This window comes from Mytilus californianus, unplaced genomic scaffold (genome assembly GCF_021869535.1).
Source record: "Mytilus californianus isolate M0D057914Y unplaced genomic scaffold, xbMytCali1.0.p SCAF_18, whole genome shotgun sequence".
In the NCBI taxonomy this organism is placed as follows: domain Eukaryota; kingdom Metazoa; phylum Mollusca; class Bivalvia; order Mytilida; family Mytilidae; genus Mytilus; species Mytilus californianus.
Window position 1 is genome coordinate 5413902 of NW_026262666.1, and position 21885 is coordinate 5435786.

The 21885-nt window shown below is 32.2% G+C and overlaps 1 protein-coding gene across 2 annotated transcripts in view; it reads left to right on the forward strand.

Annotated features, from left to right (window-relative positions):
• Nucleotides 1-2867: 2867 nt before the first annotated feature.
• Nucleotides 2868-21885, forward strand: part of LOC127726599 (uncharacterized) — a 107501-nt gene continuing 88483 nt past the window's right edge. Inside the window, exons 1-2 of one of the 2 annotated variants that reach the window (XM_052234014.1) lie at nt 2868-3383; nt 9631-11674. In XM_052234014.1, coding sequence (XP_052089974.1) covers nt 3369-3383; nt 9631-11334 — 1719 coding nt within the window. In that variant the 5' untranslated portion in view covers nt 2868-3368 and the 3' untranslated portion in view covers nt 11335-11674. Of the gene's footprint in view, nt 3384-9630; nt 11675-21885 lie in introns of those variants that run through there. The other variant, XM_052234015.1, reaches the window with a different exon arrangement.

Sequence of the window (21885 nt, forward strand, 5' to 3'; positions counted from 1 at the left end):
CATAAATTAACATGAAACTTATTACCCTTCCGGACCACTTGAGTTAACCCCCAGTTATTGATTGGGTTCGTGGTTTTAAATCTTTAGTTATTTATGTAAAGTTTTGTAATTATATTTGTATTTTCGTCGTTTTTTTATGACGCATCATGCGTTGTCTGTTTTATTCGGCCCATGACCATTGTTATATCTGTTTCTTTTTTGAAAGTTGTAAGAATTTTTTTAAAACATAAAATCTACAAAAATAATACGAACCGCTCTTCAGCTTTGAAATTTTAAATTTACAACCAATTTCGACGATGCCGGTCTTTTTTGTCGATTGTTTACATAGTGACTTATACCTTATATTTTGAATTTAATGAATAAAAACAAAAAAGAGGTATATTGCAGCCTAAAGAAAACCCACAAAAGTCTGATTTATGCCAATTGATATTATATTCTTTATGTCTTCGGTTACAAAGTTATTTTATTCAAATTCACATTTAGTTATAATGTATAGGCTGTAAGGTTATATTTGAAATACTTCAAATGGCGCAATTTAATTGTTAATTCGTAAAATAAATAAACAGTACAAGTGAACTTCATTTATTTATCAAAATAAAACCGCTGTAATCGACTAGTAAGATAAACTCATTTATTAGGTAAACAAGAAATGGAATGTAAATACAATCTGCATAAACGGGGTTAATTATTGAACACACAATGAAATTTGATACATGTATTGTTTGAAATAAAGTCAAATATGATCAAATATCGATCGAGTTTGATTCCATAGTACGGGCCGATTCAATGAATTAAAATGTCATTAAGGCTTGAAATTTTTGAACTTTTGTTTTATTAAGTATGTCGATATAAGTATGTAATATGTATCTAAAATGAATACTCCATTTTAATAGAAGTTTAACAGATTTGGTTTTTATTATACTTTTGCTTCGTCATAATATCATATTGATTTGTCTATTGTAACTAGTATATCATAGTGTTTCTCAAATTATGTAAATGTTAAAAAAAATCAACACATTGCGTAATGATGAACGTAATTTCCGGAAGTCGGATGTTGGAATTTACGGAAGCCTTTTAGGGCCATGCTATTTACTTTTTCCAATTTGATATAGCAAATTATCAATTTGATATAGCAAATTATCAATTTGATATAACAGATTGTCAATTTGATACAACAGATTATCAATTTGATATAACAAATTATTAATATGATATAACAAGTTATCAATTTGATATAATAATAATAATAATAATAATAATAATAATAATAATAATAATAATATCCTTATTTAGAGATAGTAACTTATTTGGATTACACCAATTTTCAGTAAGGCTCTCTTAATACAATAATATTTACATTAAAAAATAAACAATACAAATTCAATAATAATGATAAATAAAGATGCAATATATACAATTCAAATACAATAAACAATTATTATATGGCATTACAGTACAAATATCATGGTAATGTTAAAAGTACATAGATTTGTAGTTATGTTTAAATTTTAAAACTGTGTTTGAATTTTTAATTGTATAAGGAAGAGCATTCCATACTTTTGGTCCACTGTCCGAGAACAACTCTGTATTTGGTTTTGGAATTTTAAAATTATCTGAAGACGAAAATCTCGTATTGTATTTTTGGTTTGCAAAAGCTGATAAAATAAGACTGGAAAAATTATCATATACTTATAGAAAATAACGGTATAATTGTACCCCATGATAAAACTAATTTGTACATATGTTTATTCGTTAAATGTGAAGCCGTGTGATATGACTTTTGTTATCAACTGCTTCCGATTATTATCGCATGCCTTTCTGATATATCGACGTCATTCGGCATTTTCCGGAAAATTATGGGTAACTCTTGTGCTCTAAACTTACTTCGCCGAAATGTTCCTGAACATGCTGAAATAAGCATCCTCCTTTTTATATCAAAATTTGATAAATCGACAATATCTATAATGTCACTTCAATGACATCGAATTCAAATTGCATGCTAAACAATAATCGAATATTTGTATTTACATAAAGGCCTAATTTAGTTAGTTTAAATACTTTTTGTTTACCCTTAAAATTACAAGATATAAAAATAAGAAGATGTGGTAAAATTGGCAGTGAGACAACTCTCTACCAGAGACCCAATGACACAGAAGTTAACAACTATAGGTCACCGTACGACCTTCGACAATGAGCAAAATCCATACCGCAAAGTCAGTATTTATTATATTTTCAGTCAATTTACAGGACCAAAGAAGCCACAAAATATACATGTATCTTGTTTTTTAATGAATTTTCATTTCCTAAAGTAGTTATAGTCTGGGATTGTCACCCCCTATTTATTTCCCCCTTTTAATCCAGAATACAAACAATGGTAGAATAGGATTTTCCTTTAAACAATTCTGAAAATATTTTCTAACTTTATTTTTGAGGAATCTTACGCTACATACATGAAATATTGTTCGGAGAATCTTTAGCGTTACTTATTTGCATTATTATTCAATAAAGAAAATGCATTGAGTTGAAGATTCTACGAATACGGTAGGTTTTGCCATTATGATAAAAGAAATTTAGCAAGAATAAGCAATAAACATAATTTGAAATATATACCGATAAACAGGAATCTCCTATCGCGTGGTTTGACGCAAAGGACAATGTTTTTCGACGTGTATTGTTACAATACAATATGTGCAAGTCCTTGTCCGTTTGACTACGCTTTAAAAACAAAATGAAAGAGAGAAGAATGATCTCAAACAAAGCACTCTCTCATGTGAATAATCAAAAACATAGGTACACGCGTATATAAGCAGATAGAAATATTAAAAAGTTCATTTATATGTATATGTACATAAGTAATACAACTTTGTTATTACACATGTAAAGCGACGACCGATGAAATTGCAAATCTCTCAATTATTGGTTCGAGATAACGTCGTATTTTCATTTATAATTATCAACGTCTCTCTGAACTGAACTATTATCCGCGGGATTAAATTAGATTGGATTTGTGTGTTTGTAGGTTATGGAACTTTATTAAGTGTGACAATTTGTATCATTTAAGATAACTTGAAAGAATATACATGTATGAAGACTAGAGGGATTGAAGCTTTCGAAAATTACTAGACGAAAGAAGAAAAAAACAACAGAAAAATTTAACAAAACACGTGTAACAAAACAAGTTGACATTAAGAAAAGGACAAAACTTTTTCTTTGTACGAGGAAAGAAAAGACTAATGTCATGTCCATTGAGAACTTTGCTGCAAAATGGCGGCTCCAGACTTACGGGAGTGAAGTGAAAACTGTTGCAGACTACATTGCACTCCGACGTCGGATGGGTCGTCTAAGGGTAACAACTCATAAACCTGTTGATGACGAAGACGACGGTAAGTTATTCACATATTTAGTGCCATATTATTACGCAAATATAACTCAAAATAACCTTGTTTAATGCCCCACCTACGATAGTAAGGATGCATTATGTTTTCCGGTATGTGCGTCCGTCTGGCTGTCTGTCCGGTAGCCCAGGTTAAAAGTTTTTTACACATGTTTATTTTAGAAAAAAGGCGAAAGATACCAAAGGGATATTCAAACTCATAAGTTGAAAACAAACTGACAGTACCATGGCAAGAAACGAAAAACAACGAAAGTACAAACAACAGTACACAAAACACATCATAGAAAACTATAACCGACTTTTTTATGTGAATCTTTTTAAAAATATATGTCAAACTAGGGTTTTGACCCAGATTTTACAGATCACTGAACATGGAAATTAATGTGATTGTACGAGAAGACACATATTATTCTTAATCAAACTAGAAGCGTGTTTCAAGACGTCGATGTCAGTTGCTGTTGCTGATTCTTTTCATCCCTTCCTATACATGGGCACATGACGTATTCATTTAAAATGAATATTGATGTGTTCCGAACAATACAATATCTACGTATATTGAGCGGATTCAACAACTGCATGATATGAACATATATAAATTCATGTCTTGTTTGTTATTGTTGTTATGTATTATGTATTATGTAATGTGCTATTTTTTTAATGTTCATGTTCATGTGAATACAGTTAGTACATATGCACTTGCAAAATCATCATAAAACACAAAGTATATTTAGCTAACTTGCTTCAGTGAATTTAGACACTCATTGAAAAAAAAAGGTTTTGTCTTATTTGTTTCGGTGGTATTGCTGATTACGCTTACCGATAGTATAAATAGTGTTAAATACGTTTTCTGAACTGTTCATTTTTTGTACCTGCTATTGTTTACATTTTGTAATTGCAATTGTCGAGTTAAAAGAAGAGTGGGGGAGTGCTCATAGTGTTAATTTAACATTGCCGCATGTCGATGTCTGTTGAAAATCAAGATCATTTTCAACGCATTTCTATTATTATAGAATCATGTCTCAAGGAATTTGGCGTTGATAACAGATCTTACATAGATTATTTTAACTGCATCACAATTGATCTTTGCTAACATGAATTTAAAGATTAAATCGCTGTGTATAACTTGTCTTGTTGGTTTAAACCGTATATTGTTCTCCACGTATCTTTTGATTTCTTTTGCTCGGTGGTGTTTTCTTAATGACGTATACCCACATCTGATTCCAAATCAACTGAAAAAAAGTCTTTAGTTTGTCTCATTTGTGTTTGTCTTACTTTCCTGAATAACACAAACTTTCAATTCCCCGATTTCAAAGTATATTGAAAAATTGAATTAATAGAGGAGAGCGATTTTTTTCGTGCTGTTGTTGATAATTCTCTCCGTATATTTTATCATTTTCCACTAAAATAAACACACTTTAATGTCGTAAAATGTGACGTACCAAATAAGAGTTGTCTAATCTCGTAAAGCTTGTTTTTAGTTTGGCTTTCGGACAGTTCGTCAAATGGTTTATTTATTTTTTTTCAACGGTTTGTCCTATGGTTATTTTGATATATGTCTTTTAAAAGGTTTGATTCTTGATTAGGGTTGTTTAAGAAAACGGGTTGTAGCAGGTATACTACCTTTTTATTTCTAACAGCTGTTCTTTGTAGATTCTGATAGATTAATATGTTCCGCGGTAAATTATAAATCAAACGTATCGTATTCAAATATAAAGAAAGGTGTCGGCGTGTTTTATATGATATCTATTGGAAGTGGGGGAAATATCGATTAATAATTTTCATCTGAAATACAAAGCAATTACTGTGAATCAGAAGTCTATACTAAACATAACTTTATATAATTTAACATAAATCAGAGTTTCTGACCGAAATTATTAATTCAATCTAAAAAAAATGCCAGAAGACATGAAATATTCAAGAAAATATAAACGTCCATTATGTCTACTTAACTGCGAATTAAACCTCTTTCCAGCGATTGAGATACTAGGCAAACTTGAAAGAGAAATGTTATGAGTCTGCCTAGCATTGTGCAGTATACGTAATTTTTTCTTTATTTTCATTTTGGGTTTACTTTAAACATATAGAATCGAAAGCAAGATGTCTTAAGTTGTAAATTGAAGTGGCATTTACATGAACGAATTTACTTATTTTTTTATTGGTTCATAGGTGTTTCTCGTTTCTTATATAGATAAGACCGTTGGTTTTCCTGTTTGAATTGTTTTACACTAGTCATTTTAGGACTCTTTATAGCTTGCTGGTCGGTGTGAGGCACGGCTTCGTGTTGAAGGCCGTACTTTGACCTATAATTGTTTACTTTTTACATATTGTGACTAGGATGGAGAGTTGTCTCATTGGCACTCATACCACATTTTCTTATTTCTATTTACACGACATTTATTTTACGCTTTACGATCAAGCATTAGTGAAACAGAAAAAAAATCAACTTTAAACAATTATGATCTGTTGTATTGTTTTGGCACTTTATATCTTCATTAAATTATGCAAATCCTTTTGAACAAGTTTTGTATCTCGTTTGTGTAAATATTTATGTTATCATATATGAAACATGTTACACTACCCATCATACATGTTATATTGTATTGATAAAGTTTTATTGGTATCAGCTGATTATTGAACATCTGGACTTTTAGATGCCTGTCCTTACAGTCTGAAAGGTAATTTTGTCTATATTTATGATTTGTAATAATTGTAATGATTTAGTTCCCTTTCTATATTCTACAATCGTCTGTACCCAATGTCGTATTAACATCAGCTTCAAAACTTTTTGTTTTCCTGTGTTTAAAGCTTAGCACTTTGATGTAACGTAGTTATACGTTTTACTTAATAAAATCATAATAATATTATACTGATGGGCATGATATAATAAAACTTCGCTATATACTAGAATATTTTTTAAGTATGCCAAACGCGTTTTTTTATCACAAGCTGTTGAGCAGTATTGCTCGTAACAAACATTTAGAAGGTCATTTCAATGACGCAGTTTTAGAGCATTGATAACAAAGATATATACAATGGGTTGCTGGCAACTCATATACCCCAGTAAACTTGGGATTCTTCCGAAACAAGATGATCTGTTTCATATCTCGGTCTTTTATTTGATATTGACACAGATGGACGACATAAAATAAGCACCTATGACAAACGTGTTGATTTCATTTTTCTTTAGACTGAGCAACACGAATTTCACCAAAAACCGGGGGTGATCCCAGGTGCTCCGGAAGGGTAAGCAGAGACTGTTGATAAATTATGAAATTAAGAAACTAAGGTTGCAACTCCATTTGGGAAAGTTGACTCTAATCAACAAACAAAAAATTATATACATGCCTTCATCTTTAAAACTTGATTTTTTTAACCCGTCGCCAAATGGTACGTAGGTTGCTGATTTTATATAGTCAGATCTTAAAAAGTCACAAAATAAGTGAAGGTATCTAAGCATAAAATTTTTTATGATGTCTAAGCTTGAGGGTCATTCAGTCACAAAAGCAGTCAAATTTATTAAGTAAAGAATTTGATGAAGAAATAATACTTGATTGGTTGATTGACTGATTGTTTGACCTTGAAGAGTTAACGAGGTATAAATGTATAGTTTAAGTATATTTCAATATAAATTAATCACATACCACATCAGTTTCCTTTTAACACTAAATAAACTTTAAAGATATGATATCAATATTTAATTGTTAAGACAGATCATAACTTAACAAGCAATATATTTCTGCCAACACTGTAGTCGAATTGAACGTGCACCGCAGCATACATTTGTAAGACATTGTGGTTGAAAATTGCAATTTGTTCTAATTTTTTAACACATTTTTGGCATTTTGTCTAAATCTTCCTATTTTCCATGACCTATAAACTTTTTATGAATAAATTTTTCTTTAGTCAAGACAAAACTACAAAAAAAAATATTTTTGAAAATATCTTTTATCTTTTTATTGAATGCAACGAATACTGGAGGCCATCATACCTTTTTTTGTACAAAATGCACCCCCTTTTCTCCAGACAAGTGTTGCAGACGGATTAAAAGCAAGCGTTCACATTTTTACATGGTCCCCAAATTTAATCAATTTCTATTATATCGGTTGACAAATGAACTTTGGACTTTATACTTCCAGTCTCTACAGTCGTAAAGGTAATTTATATAGTTTTATAACTATTTTCTTCACTTTATGAACCTGTATCTTCCTGGCATCGTCCATTAGTCAGGGAATGAAGTCTATATGAAGCCTCGACATAACAATGGAAAACAAATGAATGTGTTTTCGCTTTTCAAATTACTTTGAGTAGAAACCCGTTCACCTGTTGAAATTGTAAGGCCTAGCAGCGGCTAAATATATAAAAATCAAAGGCGGCTCGTTTTCACATTCAGTAACACTGTTAAAATTATCAATTGTTGCATATATAAATATTGTTCTTCTATTGTTTGCGCAATCAATAAAACACAAATCAACTGATACCCGAGGGGAAATCTCAAAGGTTATTTTGATAACTTCTGCAGGAACGAAAAATCCAGTAAAGTGTTCAACTTTCTAAAACACAAATGTATTTGCCTTTAATATATCTTAGTGTTGCTAGGGTTAAAAATCTATTGTTCTTCTTTTGTTTATATCAATCAATAAAATACAACGCAACTGATACACGAGGGAAAATCTCAAAGGTTATGTTGATAACTTCTGCAGGAACTTTTTGAAACACAAAATGTATTTGCCTTTAATATATTTTATTGTTGCTAGGGTTAAAAACTTAGCTTGCACGGGTTGGTCTGTACACATACACAGAGTTAGTTATGTGGGATATGGAACTTTATTTGTCAAATATATGAGATGAGATGAACCTCAATATCAGTAATGTGTTGACTGATAAATGGGCTGTTTTCTGCTCTTTGGTCGGGTTGTTGTCTCTTTGACACATTCTCCGTTTCCATTCTCAATTTTATAACTGAAATCAATGTAATTTCACGTTTAAGAACAGGTCATTTTTACTTGAGGACGATTGAATGAGAAATGATCAAAGTTACGGAATTATTTTTGTTATTTATCTATCTCTGTTTTATATAATTTAAATCAAATTTTTCTTAGTGTCATTATTTACAGCGCAAGACATAAGATTTAAAAGCGAACACCCGTTTCAATAGACGATTTTAATATTACCAATTTTTGACACTGGAGTATATAATTTTATGACAGGTTACCTACTCTGTGGTATAACATTCTGATACTCGACAAAGTAAGAACAAATCTCAGAAGTAAAATAATTATGGGAAAATGAATTGTGTTCCGATGCTTTTGTCGTGTATAGAAATGGTATATAAGGTATATAAGGTTTGAACTTGAAGCATATGTGAATAAAATCACTTCAAACATCAGGCGTACAAGTGTCGTTTCGAACAACATATAAAATGTCAAACCTTAGGGGAAATAATTGTTACACAAATTATTAAAATCCAAAGTCAGAACTATAGCATAAGGACACTTATGTCCAACCTAAGGGGAAATAATTGTTACACAAATTATAAAATCAAAATTCAAAGTCAATAATATGAAAATTACTTATTTAATAGACCTATCATTGATGATCGCTTTTGATTTGAGCTATTACAATTTAGGAATATATACTGTGTGTGTGTCCCTGAATACACTTTTAATTGCTCAATTCAGCGCAATTTTTCAATTTAAACATTGAAACTTTGAATAATATTCATAGAGATATTTTTGTTTTAAAATGTGAGTTAATCTATGCATTGCAGCTCTATATTATCTTAGTGTGAAATCTTTTAATCCCCCTAGCTCAAGCTGGACAGGGATTTTTTTCAAGTGAAAGGACCATTTTAATCCGGATTTGACTCCATTTACAGTTATGTATGTATGTTACAAAGTCTGTATACATATGGTCTACGGTAAGGAAGAAAGTCCATGAAAACTAACAAAACCAAAACCACTCGACTCTACAAACAAACGGAACGACTGGATAAACTGTCATGTTTTGTACCTAGTACAGACATTTCCAGAAGACAATGGTGAATGAAACCTGGTTTTATAGCTAGCTTAATTTCTATCTTGTATGAAAGTGGTAATATTTTATTAATTTACCACAACTTGTCCTGAAAGATAAAAATATAAGACATTATTGACCCATGATTTACAGTCATTCGCATCAAATAATTTCTGTGAAATTTCTTTGATTTTTTTTAAAAGAATTTATCGTCTGTATTTTAGATGGCTGTCTCAGATGTTATACTGTGTGGGATCTGTGATGCCCAGCATGTTTCTAACGGTGCTGATTACTGGTGCCCTGAATGTGATGAAGGTCTGTGTTCGCCCTGTAAAAATTATCATGGCGTTTCAAAAGCATCGAGGCAACATGGAATTATTTCTACCGACGACTACAAGAAACTTCCGGCTGAGATATGTAAAATTGAACAGAACTGTACAGAGCACGACAAGAAATTCAAAATGTTTTGTCCAGGTCATGATAAACTTTGTTGTATAATTTGCATATCCGAAAAACACAAAGAATGCACTGGAATGTTTCTAATTGACGAAGCCATTAAGTCATCAAGATCTTCCACTTTTTTTGGCAGCTTGGAGATGTCTCTGAAAGATATTCAAGAAAACATTGAAAGAGTATTAAAAGACAGGAAAGCCAATCTTGTGGAAGTAAAACAACAGCATTTTAAAAGTTTAAAGGATATAAAAGAAACAAGACAAAAATTAAATTCCCGCTTAGATGAATTAGAGAAAAACATAAAAGACGATTTGAATTCAACTGAAACACAACTTAAACTCAAAATTGAAACCCTCCTTAATAAGTTATCCACAAAACTAAAAACAATTGAGCTTTTGAAGACAAATCTTATGTCCGTCAAACAACTAGGATCCGATCTGCAGGCTTTCATTGGCAGCAAAATGTTAGAAAAAGACGTCACTAAGGAGTTAAATTACGTACAAAACATATCAGAAGAGGATGGATTTAGCCAACTTGGTTTAAAGTGCCGGCTAGGCGTTGAGATCACAGAAATTTTATCCAAGGTTATTGCGTTCGGATCCATAACAATTGAAAAAAGCCCATCGTCAACTATTATTAGCGTAGACAAAGAAAAGCAGGCTCAGATTTTCACAGTTGTGCCACCTCGTATTAGATCGGTTGATGATATTACTGCTTCTTTGATAGCCGATTTCAAGGTTCCAGTAGAAAAAAGAAATCAATTCGTAACAGGTTCATCTGTCTTTCCTGATGGAAGGATGATATTTTCGGACTGCTTTACTCATAACAGATTAGTTATCGTACATAGTAATGTAATTTTAGGTACTGAAATATCTCTTTCACCTCTAACTCCGTTTGATGTGACATGCATCGACGACAATACTGTAGCAGTTACAACGTATGACAACGATGAAATTATAGTTGTGGACACAAAGAACAAACAAGTTACCAAAACAATCAAAACAGGAGCTTGTCGAGGTATAACGTACAGACACGGGCAGATTATATACTGTGAAAAAGGGAAAGGGATCGTAGCGATACAACTGTCAAACTATAAAGTATGTACACTAGTGGAAGATTGCACCATGGAAAATGATTTGAGTTATATTAAAACCGTTGAAAAGAACATTTATTATACAGGTAATGCCAATACAGTCAAATGTTACAGTATAAAGGGAGAAAAACTTTGGGAATACAAAAACGAGTCATTTCTGTTAAGTCCTTGTGGTATAGCTGTTGATCAATGCGGCATCATTTACGTTATTTCAAATGATAATACAAGTGCCGTTTTGATATCACCAGATGGCAAAAATGGCAGAACATTACTAGCTGCAAGAGATGGAATAGGTCCATCATACGGAATTAATTTTTTACATAAAAACAAATTGAATGTTATAAGTCATAGTGGACGTGTCCTCCAATTTGATATTGCATAATGTATTGTCAAAGAATTCTAAGTAGGAAGTTAGTTTTCATTGTTCATGAAAAATGTTTAGTTCATAGATTTAGTGATATTGAGGAATTGATTAATGGGTCAATTTTATATTGTTTGATATGTGTATGATATTGCTTTCTCGAAACCTTATAGAAACATTGAAGAGCTGACTGACAAAACTGAATAAGACCGAAAGTAATGCAAAACCCGGACAAGCTATGCAGACTAGAGATACATTCTTCAATTCAAAATGATATTCAAATGTAATAACAACAACTTTAAAGCAATTGTCAATTTCAAAATTCTAATAAGGATTGTTATTGTTTTTATCATATTAAAATGAAAAACGTATGTGTAGCATAAGCATGAATTATATAATGAGATTGCATGTGATGAGTCGAAGTTAAGGAAGTATTGATTTAGCATCAATATTTTTTGGGCTTCCATTCATATATGTAATATGGTTGCTTCATAATCTGTATTCACCAGTCAGCAAAAAGAGATTTACGTTTAATACTTAACATATACAATGACGTGTAAAAGTAATAGATGTGGTAAGAGTGCATACATGGCATATATAGTTGTCTTTCAGCTATCAATTTAAAAAAATAAACCAACAAACAAACAACAAACAACAAAAAAACAAACAAACATACAAAAAAAAAACAAAGATACAAGCAAACAAACATACAACGATTAATAATGAATAGAAATTTGAACAATAAACGATCAAACAAAAAACGACAAATAGACAACCAACAATTCACAAAACACAACACAAAACTGGAGACCTAGCACCTTCAACCCCACCAAATCTAAAAAAAAATGGGTGATCCTTCCCTTAATAATTCACCCGTTGTGTTGCTTTAGTTATCGAAAGAGGTCGGTAGAGTAGAGTATTTGTTTATTACGAAATCCAGGGGTTGAAGATGAATTTCAATTTATCATTACACGTATTACGCTAAAGAAGTACAGGAAAAGATATTGCTAAAATAGTATTTCTGTAGTATTCTCTTTTTTTGGTTCATTTAAATTGAGAAAATGAAAATTATAGTAAGCAGTAATGACGTAGATAGATACTGAGTACCAATAAAAACTCAACACGTCATATTCCTGTTCTTCTTGTGTCCTTTTTAATTACAATATGGTATTCTCAAACATTTTGCTACATGTTACTTTTACATCCTGGTCATGCATCGAAACTTGCGACTAGTTCCGTGGGGATCAAATTCAAAACTCATAAATTTAGTCCAATTGCCATCCCCTAAAAACAATGCATACAAAAATTGTGTATCTGCATTGCTCTACCTTTGCTATAGCGGTTACAGTTTGCCAACCAAAGCTTAAATTTGATTTTTTGGGATAAAAATGTTGAATTTGTAAACTTTGAAATCGTACAAAACAAAACCTCTGAAAATCGTTCTGTTGGGTTATCTAGGTGTCTTCAAAGACTGCGGATGGTCAAATTCCAAAGAAGATCTGTCATTTTACTTATGTTATCATAACGAGTTTCTGGAGATCATAACGTCAAGGAAGTTATTGAAATAATGCATGAATATATACTAAATTCTGTCTTCTATGCATGTTTTTTTATAAATTATTTTGAGTCCATAACGGTAATCGACAAGAAAATATTTGATTCGGCGATTGTTGATCGAATATTGTGTCTGCTAATTAACGTTCGGGTTTTTGTGTTGACACACATATTATTGGTACGTTCGTAATTAATCGGTTCGTAACCAAACCAAGCATTCCGGCTATTAGTGTATAACATACCAATACCTTTTTAATTGTTGTAAAGTTACAACGTAATCGTACCCAGTACCTATGCATTCTATTTTGAGATGACATTGACAGACATTGGATGTAACCCGGTTCAAAGATATTGTGCATTGAATTGTAGGCAGTTATTGGACAATTAAGCTAATTAAAAAGTCTTTCCGGCCACCAGTTACTCTTACCATGTTCCAGTTATGTAAAAATGTAGTTATATCCATGCTAGTGACCTGTCGAGAATGCATTACATAGATTATTTGCATAAAGCTTTTTATTTCAGAGGATAGAAGACCTGGATGATTCAAAAGAGGATTAGGAAGGAGGGGGAAACAGGAGGGCCGGCCCCTTATGGAACTTCATATATAATAAATGTATAGACTCTTTACAAGTATCACTCTAAACTTTGAAAAATCCTTGATCCGCAACTAGGATTCATACTTTGTATAAAGATGCCTTGTGTTACAAAGTTTCCTTTTGTCATATGTCCATTGTCCTTGACCACAATATCATGGTTCAACGACTGATTAAAATGTATAATTTAATTATCATTTGAATTTTTCATTTATTATGTGTACTTTGAAAATATGTCCTCTTGAAAAGTTTTACCTGACCTTGACCTCATTTCGTTGATTAGTGGTCAAAGTTAAAATAACATGATGAGGTCCGTTTTTCAGATACTATAAGCAGTATGTCAACTATATGTGGTGTATGGAATGATTGCAAGGTGTAAATGTCAGTCTGGAAGGGCTCATCTGACCTTGCCCTCATTTTCATTATTCATTTGTCAATGTAATGTTTTTTGGTTTTGTTTTCCTCAAATACTAAAAGAAACAGGTCAACTATATTTAGTGAATGGAATGAATTATAAGTGTACATGTCTTTCTGATATATATCATCTGACCTTGACCGCATTTTCATGGTTTATTGGTCAATGTTAAGTTCTGTAGTTTGGTCCTCTTCTTAGATACTATCAGTAAATAGTTGAACTATATTTGGTTTATGGAATGATTGTAACGTATACATGAATGTCGGGCAGGGTTCACCTGATATTGACATCATTTTAATGATTCATTGGTCAATGTATAGTTTTCCTGGTTAAATCCACCATTTTCTACATAAGAAAATGCCTGTACCAAGTCAGGAATATGACAGTTGTTATCCATTCGTTTGATGTGTTTGAGCTTTTTATTTTGCCATTTGATAAGGGATTTTTTTTTTAAATTTTCCTCGGAGTTCAGTATTTTTGTGATTTTACTTTTTTCTTAGATACTATAAGCAAAAGGTCAACAACATTAGGCGCATGGAATAATTTTAACAGGATCATCTGTTTTTCCCTGACAAGAGGTTTATCTTTTCAGATTGCTATTATAATCACAGATTAATTTTCGTGGATTGATGGAACTTTTGTTACAGAAATACTTCTTTCACCTCTACCACCGTTTGATGTTACATGCATCGATGACAAAACGGTAGCTGTTACAACGTTTTCTGACACCAAAATACTGATTGTAGACACAGAGAACAAACAAATTACCAATACAATCAAAACAGGCAGATAATGCGGCATTACACACATAGATGGACAGATATTATACTGTGAAACAGGAGAAGGGATCAAAGCGATAAAGCTGTCAAACAAGAGAGCATCTACTTTAGTTTGCGATGACAGCATACTTAATGAATACAGTGACATTACTACCGCGGACAAAAATATTTATTATACGGGTCAAGATGCAGTCAAATGTTACACATGTGGAGCAGGATCTGCTTACCCTTCCGGAGCACTTGAGATCAACCCCAGTTTTCGGTGCGGGTTCGTGTTGCTTAGTCTTTAGTTTTCTATGTTGTGTCATCTGTTTGTCTTTTTATTTTTGGCCATGGCGTTGTCAGTTTGTTTTCGATCTATGATTTTGACTGTCCCTCTGGTATCTTTCGTCCCTCTTTTACAACTTAGGGGGAGAAAAGCTGTGGGAATACAAACACCAATCAATTCTAATTCGCCCAGGTGGAAGATCTGTTGATCAATGCGGCATGGTTTACGTGACTTCAGATACTTATAGATGTGTTGTGTTGTTGTCTTCAGACGGCAAACATGGCAAGAAATTACTTGCTCGACAAGATGTAATTGTAGAATCATTAGTAGTTAATATGCGTACCAACAAGTTAACTGTAGTACATTATAAAGGGAACATACTTCATTTTCACATTGAATAATATAAAATCAAATTGTTTATGAATGGGAGCTTATGTCGTTCATGAAAAAGTTGTTACTAAGTATGTCATGATTTCAAACTAGACATTTTACCAATTAATATGAAATTTGTAGTTCAGTTTATAATTTCGTAGATTAAGAAAACATCGATTATAATTTTGAATATTTTTTAATGGGCCAAATCTTACCTAATGAAAAGTGCACAGAAAGAAAGAAACACATTGATTTTTTTCAACATTTCACTTCCTTCATCAACAAAAAGATTAAACTAACAGATATTACAAGCTTTAATTTGGTATATCGAAATAAATAAATAATTTAAAGTCCCGCCGAAAAAGACTGCTGAATTTCCAAAACGTGTGACGTCCTGACAACCATTTTGTTCCATACGGCATTAGTAAAACACAATTCGTTTATTCAACAGTTTAACAGAACAATTTCTTGGAGAGGAAATCAGATAAATATAACTTATGTTCTAAATTCAAACCAATATATTAGACAGAGGAAATTAAGTCGTAATTATGTAGCCGTGTCAATATCTGAAAGTCATCATATCAGTCAGTTTATCGAGTCTTAACTCTGAAAGAATGTTCAACAATGCTGATAACCAAAGAATGATCATGTTACATGTATACGTACCAATTCGTCCAACAAATTATGACGGTCATAAATGCATTACACAAATCTAAAGTAACGAAAATCTAAATTTACTACGGCGTTATGGAAACATAAAAATTGGGAAGGAGCCTGTGATGTAGAAAAGTACTTTTTTTATGGCTCAAGAGTGCGGAAAATTGAAAATTGAAAATATATCTCGTCTGTACAACTATCATAAATTTGATAATAGAGTATATACATTTCGACAATTTAAAATATAGAAGCCAGTCCTTTCGTTTTGTGTCATCATTATACATATATATATTCCTGTTTCGATGAATTCTTCAAGGTTTGCTGACCGTTGAACTAGGAAGATACAATGTGTAACGACAGTTGCTGCAGGTCTTAATCTTCATATAGGAAGTTATCGCTCAGGTCGCAGACAGAATAAACACGACACTTTAAAATGTAAGCTTCATGTCATCAGCAACATTTGAAGAATATTTATATAAAGTATATCTAAGGTGATTACTTATTTCAAGCTTGTGTTTTCAAGTAGGGTTATTGGTAAAAGAGTTAGATTAATGGTTCTACGTGGAATCCTCATGACCGTTAAGAGATATATATTTGCCACTGATGCCCCAGGATATGATCGGTGTTTTCTCGATCTTAACCCCTGTTCTCTATCCTCTTGAATCATTTCAACCAATATATGACTAATTTCCATGTTTTCAACAGGAATTGATCTGAGTTCTGGTGCATTCAATTTCTATCAGTTCGTGACTGTCGGATTCATGTATGAAAAGCTTATGTTATTATAATTGCATAATAATGTCAAAGGTCATATTTCATGTACCATTTACACTTGATAGTACAATTGAATAAAGAAATAAGGTCAATGCCAACTGTATCCTGTCCGATAGACGTGTCAAATTTACAATGATTTGTAGTAAAAAAAAGGAAGTTGCAATTATACTTAAAAGTAAGTTAGAAACTTTATTAATTACTTAACTAAAGCATTGATGAATGAACCACGAAAATAAGGTCAAGGTCAAATGAATTTACCTTTAACGAAATCTTACAATGATTTCAAAAACATATTGTACTAACAACAGGGGAGCAACTTATCATAGATATAAGAAGATGTGGTATGAGTGCCAATGAGACAACATCCATCCCAGTCGCAATTTGTAAAAGTAAACCATTATAGGTCAAAGTACGGCCTTCAACACGGAGCCTTGGCTCACACCGAACAGCAAGCTATAAAGGGCCCCAAAATGACTAGTGTAAAACCATTCAAACAGGAAAACCAACGGTCTAATCTATATAAAAAACGAGAAAAGAGAAACACTTATGAACCACATCAACAAACGACAACCACTGAACATCAGGTTCCTGACTTAGGACAGATGGAAACAAATGCAGCGGGTTTAAATGTTTCAATAGGCACCAACCTTCACCCTACCTGAATAACCACTTAAAGATAACTTATACCAATGATCGTTAAAAGTACATTTCGGTAGTTTGAATCAGTGACTTTAAGCTCTCATTTAAAGAAAAACAAATTGTTATGTTTACTTGTTTCTGCAGTTTTGCTGGCTACGTTTACTGGTATTATAGGGTTAAGCACTTTTACTCAACAGTTTATATTTTTTGTATCTGTTATGTTTTACATTTTACTATTTAAAATGGAGTGGGGGAGTGCTCAGAGTGGTAATCTTACATTGCTGCATGTCGATGTGTCTGTTCAAAATCAAGACACTCTGAAGGCATTTCTATTATTATATCAGAATGTCGTGAGGACTTTGGCGTGATACCAGATCTAACATGGTGTCATTTTACTCATTCCCAATTTATCTTTGCTTACATTAATTTACAGATTAAAATATTGTGTAGAAACTTGTCTTATTGGTTTAAACCGTATATTGTTCTCTATGTATCTTTTGATTTCGTATTGCTCGGTGGTGTTGTCTTATTGACGTATATCCACATCTGATTTCATATCAACTAAAAAATCTTTAGTTTGTCAAATTTGTGTTTTGTCTTACTTTCCTGAACAATATAAACTTGCCAGTGCACGATTTCAAAGTATATTTGGAAGAGATTTGGAAATATTGAATCAAGTTGTCGATAATGCAGATTTTAAGGTTTTTCTTGTGGTATAAGACACCGGGGGTGTCAGGATTTGGGCAATCTATGTTGCTTGTTTTTAATTTGGCTTTCGGACAGTTTGTCAAATGGTTTATTTATTTTCTTTTCAACGGTTTGTCCTATGGTTATTTTAATATTTGGCTTTTCAAAGGTTTGGTTCTTGATTAAGGTTGTTTAGGAAAGCGAGTTGTAACAGGTATACTACCTTTATATTTCTTTCAGTGGTTCTGGGTAGATACTGATAGATTGTTAGTTTTTCGCGGTAAATTGTAAATTCAACGTATCGTATGCAAATATTAAGAAAGGTGTCCACGTGTTTTTGTCTGGGATACAAGCATTAAGAAATATAATATTTATTGGAGGTGGGGTAAATATCTTTTTATCATTTTCATCTGAAATGCACAGCAATAACTGTGAATCAGAAGTCTATATTAAAAATATCTGGAAATAAGTTAACATAAATCAGATTGGCAGGTCGAAACTATAAATTCATAATCTAAAATAAAGCCAGAAGACATGAGATATTCAAGAAAAAATAAACACCCACTCTGTCTACTTTACAGCGAATTCAACCTCTTTCCAGCTATTAAGATACTTGGCAAACATGAACGAGTAATTTTATGATTCTGCCTAGCATTGTACAGTATACGTAATTTTTTCTTTATTTTTATTTTGGTTTTGCTTCACACATATGGAATCGAAAGCAAATGTTTTAAGCTGCAAATTGAATTGGCATTTACAAGAACAAATTTACGTATATCAGACATACACGACATTTCTTTTTTTTTACGCTTTACAATCCAGCACTAGTGAAGCAATAAAAAAAAACAACTTTAAACAATCATGATCTGTTGTATGGTTTTGGCACTTTATATCTTCATTAAATACAGTGTTTTCAACAAATTTTGTATCTCGTTTGTGTAAATATCATTTACTCTTATATGCAACATGTATCACTACCCATCATTCATGTTATCTTGTATTGATAGAGTTTTATTAACATCAGCTGCAAAACTGTTTGTTTTCTTGTGTTTAAAGCTAAACACTTTGTTGTAGTTATACGTTTTACTTAATAAAGTTATAATAATGATATACCGATGGGCATGATATAATAAAACTTCGCTATATACCAGCATATATATTTTAGTTTGCCAAACGCGATTTTGATTACAAACTATTGAGCAGTGACAAACATTTAGAATGTCAAATCAATTACTCAGTTGTAGAGCATTGATAACAAAAAAATATACAATGTGTTGCTTGCAACACATATATCTCAGTGAACTTGGGATTCTTCCGAAACTGAACGGTCTGTTTCATATCTCGATCTTTTCTTTGATATTGACACAGATGGACGACATAAAACAAACACCTATGACAAACGTGCTGATTTTATTATCCCATTCGTCAATTTCGCATTTCCTAGAAGTATAAAAGAGAGGCGGGAGATACCAAAGAGACATTCAAACTCATAAGTCGAAAATAAACTTACAACGACGCTTAAAAAAAAGACAAAAGACAAACAACAGTTAACAAAACGCAACATACAAAACACTTAAGACTGAGCAACACGAACTTCACCAAAATACGGGAGCGATCTCAGGTGCTCCGAAAGGGTTAGCAGAGTCTGCTCCACATATCACACCCGTCCTGATGCTTATGTAAGTACAAAACCGGTGATAAGTCTAAATCGGTAAGTCACATTATAGTAAAAGAAGACAGGATTGTTTTTACGACAATTGGATCATATCTTTCGTCAGCTGTCAAAGAGAAACTCCATAATGGCCAACCGATGGCGTCCGTAAAATTTTCGATGTGATGATTTCAACTTCATATCTTGGAACTCTTGGTTTAAAAGCTTCCTTGTATGCAGCAACCCTCTTTCAAGGAAATCATGATTGGAAATTGAAGCTATGAAATATCGTATCAATTGGGAGATATATACTCCATTTGTAGGTGCTCCTTACTGGAATATTGCTACATAGAAATTGAAAGTTCACAGTTGAGAAGTTGAAATCATCTCTGAACCTGTATACGATCTTTATTGTTATACAAAGGATAGATTAAAAATGACACTCCGTAAATTTTACGGACACCATCACGAATTGGTTGATTCATACGATGTGTCTTTGTCCAAACTTACTAAGGACATTTTTACCACGTGTTAGATTGTGGTTTGACATTACGTCGTCTGATCTTTTAATTACCGAACGCGACTTATTCCCGATTGTGACTGTTTTGCTGAGTGTGAATTCGCATTGCTATAAGACGTGTCACGGTACTTTTCTATCCAAAATTCATGTATTTAGTTTTGATGTTATATTTGTAATTCTCATCGGATTTTGTCAAATGTCTAATCGTTTGTAGTTGTAAATCTTATTTTTTCTGTTGTATTCGTGTGTTATGGTAAAGATAATTAATCACCCAGTTCATTTATTAGATTTTAGTTTGGGTCAACTAAATTTATACGATATATTTGGTTTACAGTTTGATTTAGAAGAAACACCGACATAGCTAGATAATTCAATTAATTATCTAATTACTACCACAATTTTATATTAATTAGTATTGTAATTTTCATTGTTATTAATAAATGTTATTTGAGTATTACAAACCTAATCTTGAATTCTATCCTATTTTGGGGAAAATTTTTAGAAATTCAAATGTGACGTCACTTTGTGCGTTGATCTATTTGGCTTGCTCGGCTGTGAATTTTTATGTGCTGGTTTATGTTGTTTTATGTTTCCGTTTTTATTCTGTAGTTAGTCACCACTTCGGTGTTATCATGTATATCTATTATATAGTCGTTTTTATAAATTTACTGTTTGCAAAAGTATGAATTATTCTAAATACTAAGGATGTTCGTATCCCAGACAGAAAACCTTAGCCGTATTTGGCACAACTTTTTGGAACTTTTGGTCCTCAATGCTCTTCACTTTGTACTTTGTACTTGTACTTGTTTTGGCTTTCGAACTTTTTTTATCTGAGCGTCACTTTAGTCTTGTGTGGACGAAACGCGCGTCTTGCGTATTAAATTTTAAACCTGGTACCTTTTGTTAGCTATTATTCGTATGTTTCTCTGTCCTATATGTTCTCCCATTTATTTGTATTGTAGTCCTGTCATGTAATGTTGTCATTTTTATGTTATATTTAACATTGCCATAAAAGCGGGAGGTTTGGCTAGCCACAATACCAGGTTCAACCCACCATTTTTTTCATAAAATGTCCTGTGCCAAGTCAGGAAAATGACCATTGTTATATTATAGTTCGTTTATGTGTGCACATTTTAATGTTGTGTTTCTGTTGTGTCGTAGTTCTTCTCTTATATTTGATGTGTTTCCCTCGGTTTTGGTTTGTAACCCGGATTTGTTTTTTTCTCAATCGATTTATGAATTTTGATCAGCGGTATACTAATGTTGCCTTTATTTATATAAACAAATTAAAAAGGATTGTTACAAAAATATATATGTATATGTTATATAAAGTGAACATGAATCATTAATGCAGTCAAAAAAAAATATTTATAAAAACATAAAAACATTAAGCTGTTACTGTCCTTAGTTCTAATATAAAAAAGAAGATGTGATATGATTGCCAATGAGACAACATTCCACAAGAGACCAAATGACACAGAAATTTGCAAACTATAGGTCACCATACGGCCTTCAACAATGAGCAAAGCCCATACCGCACAGTCAGCTATAAAAGGCCCCGAAATGACAATGTAGAATATGGCGGGGTTAAACATGTTAGCGGGATCCAAACCCTCCCCCTAACCTGGGACAGGGGTGTAACAGTACAACATAAGAACGAACT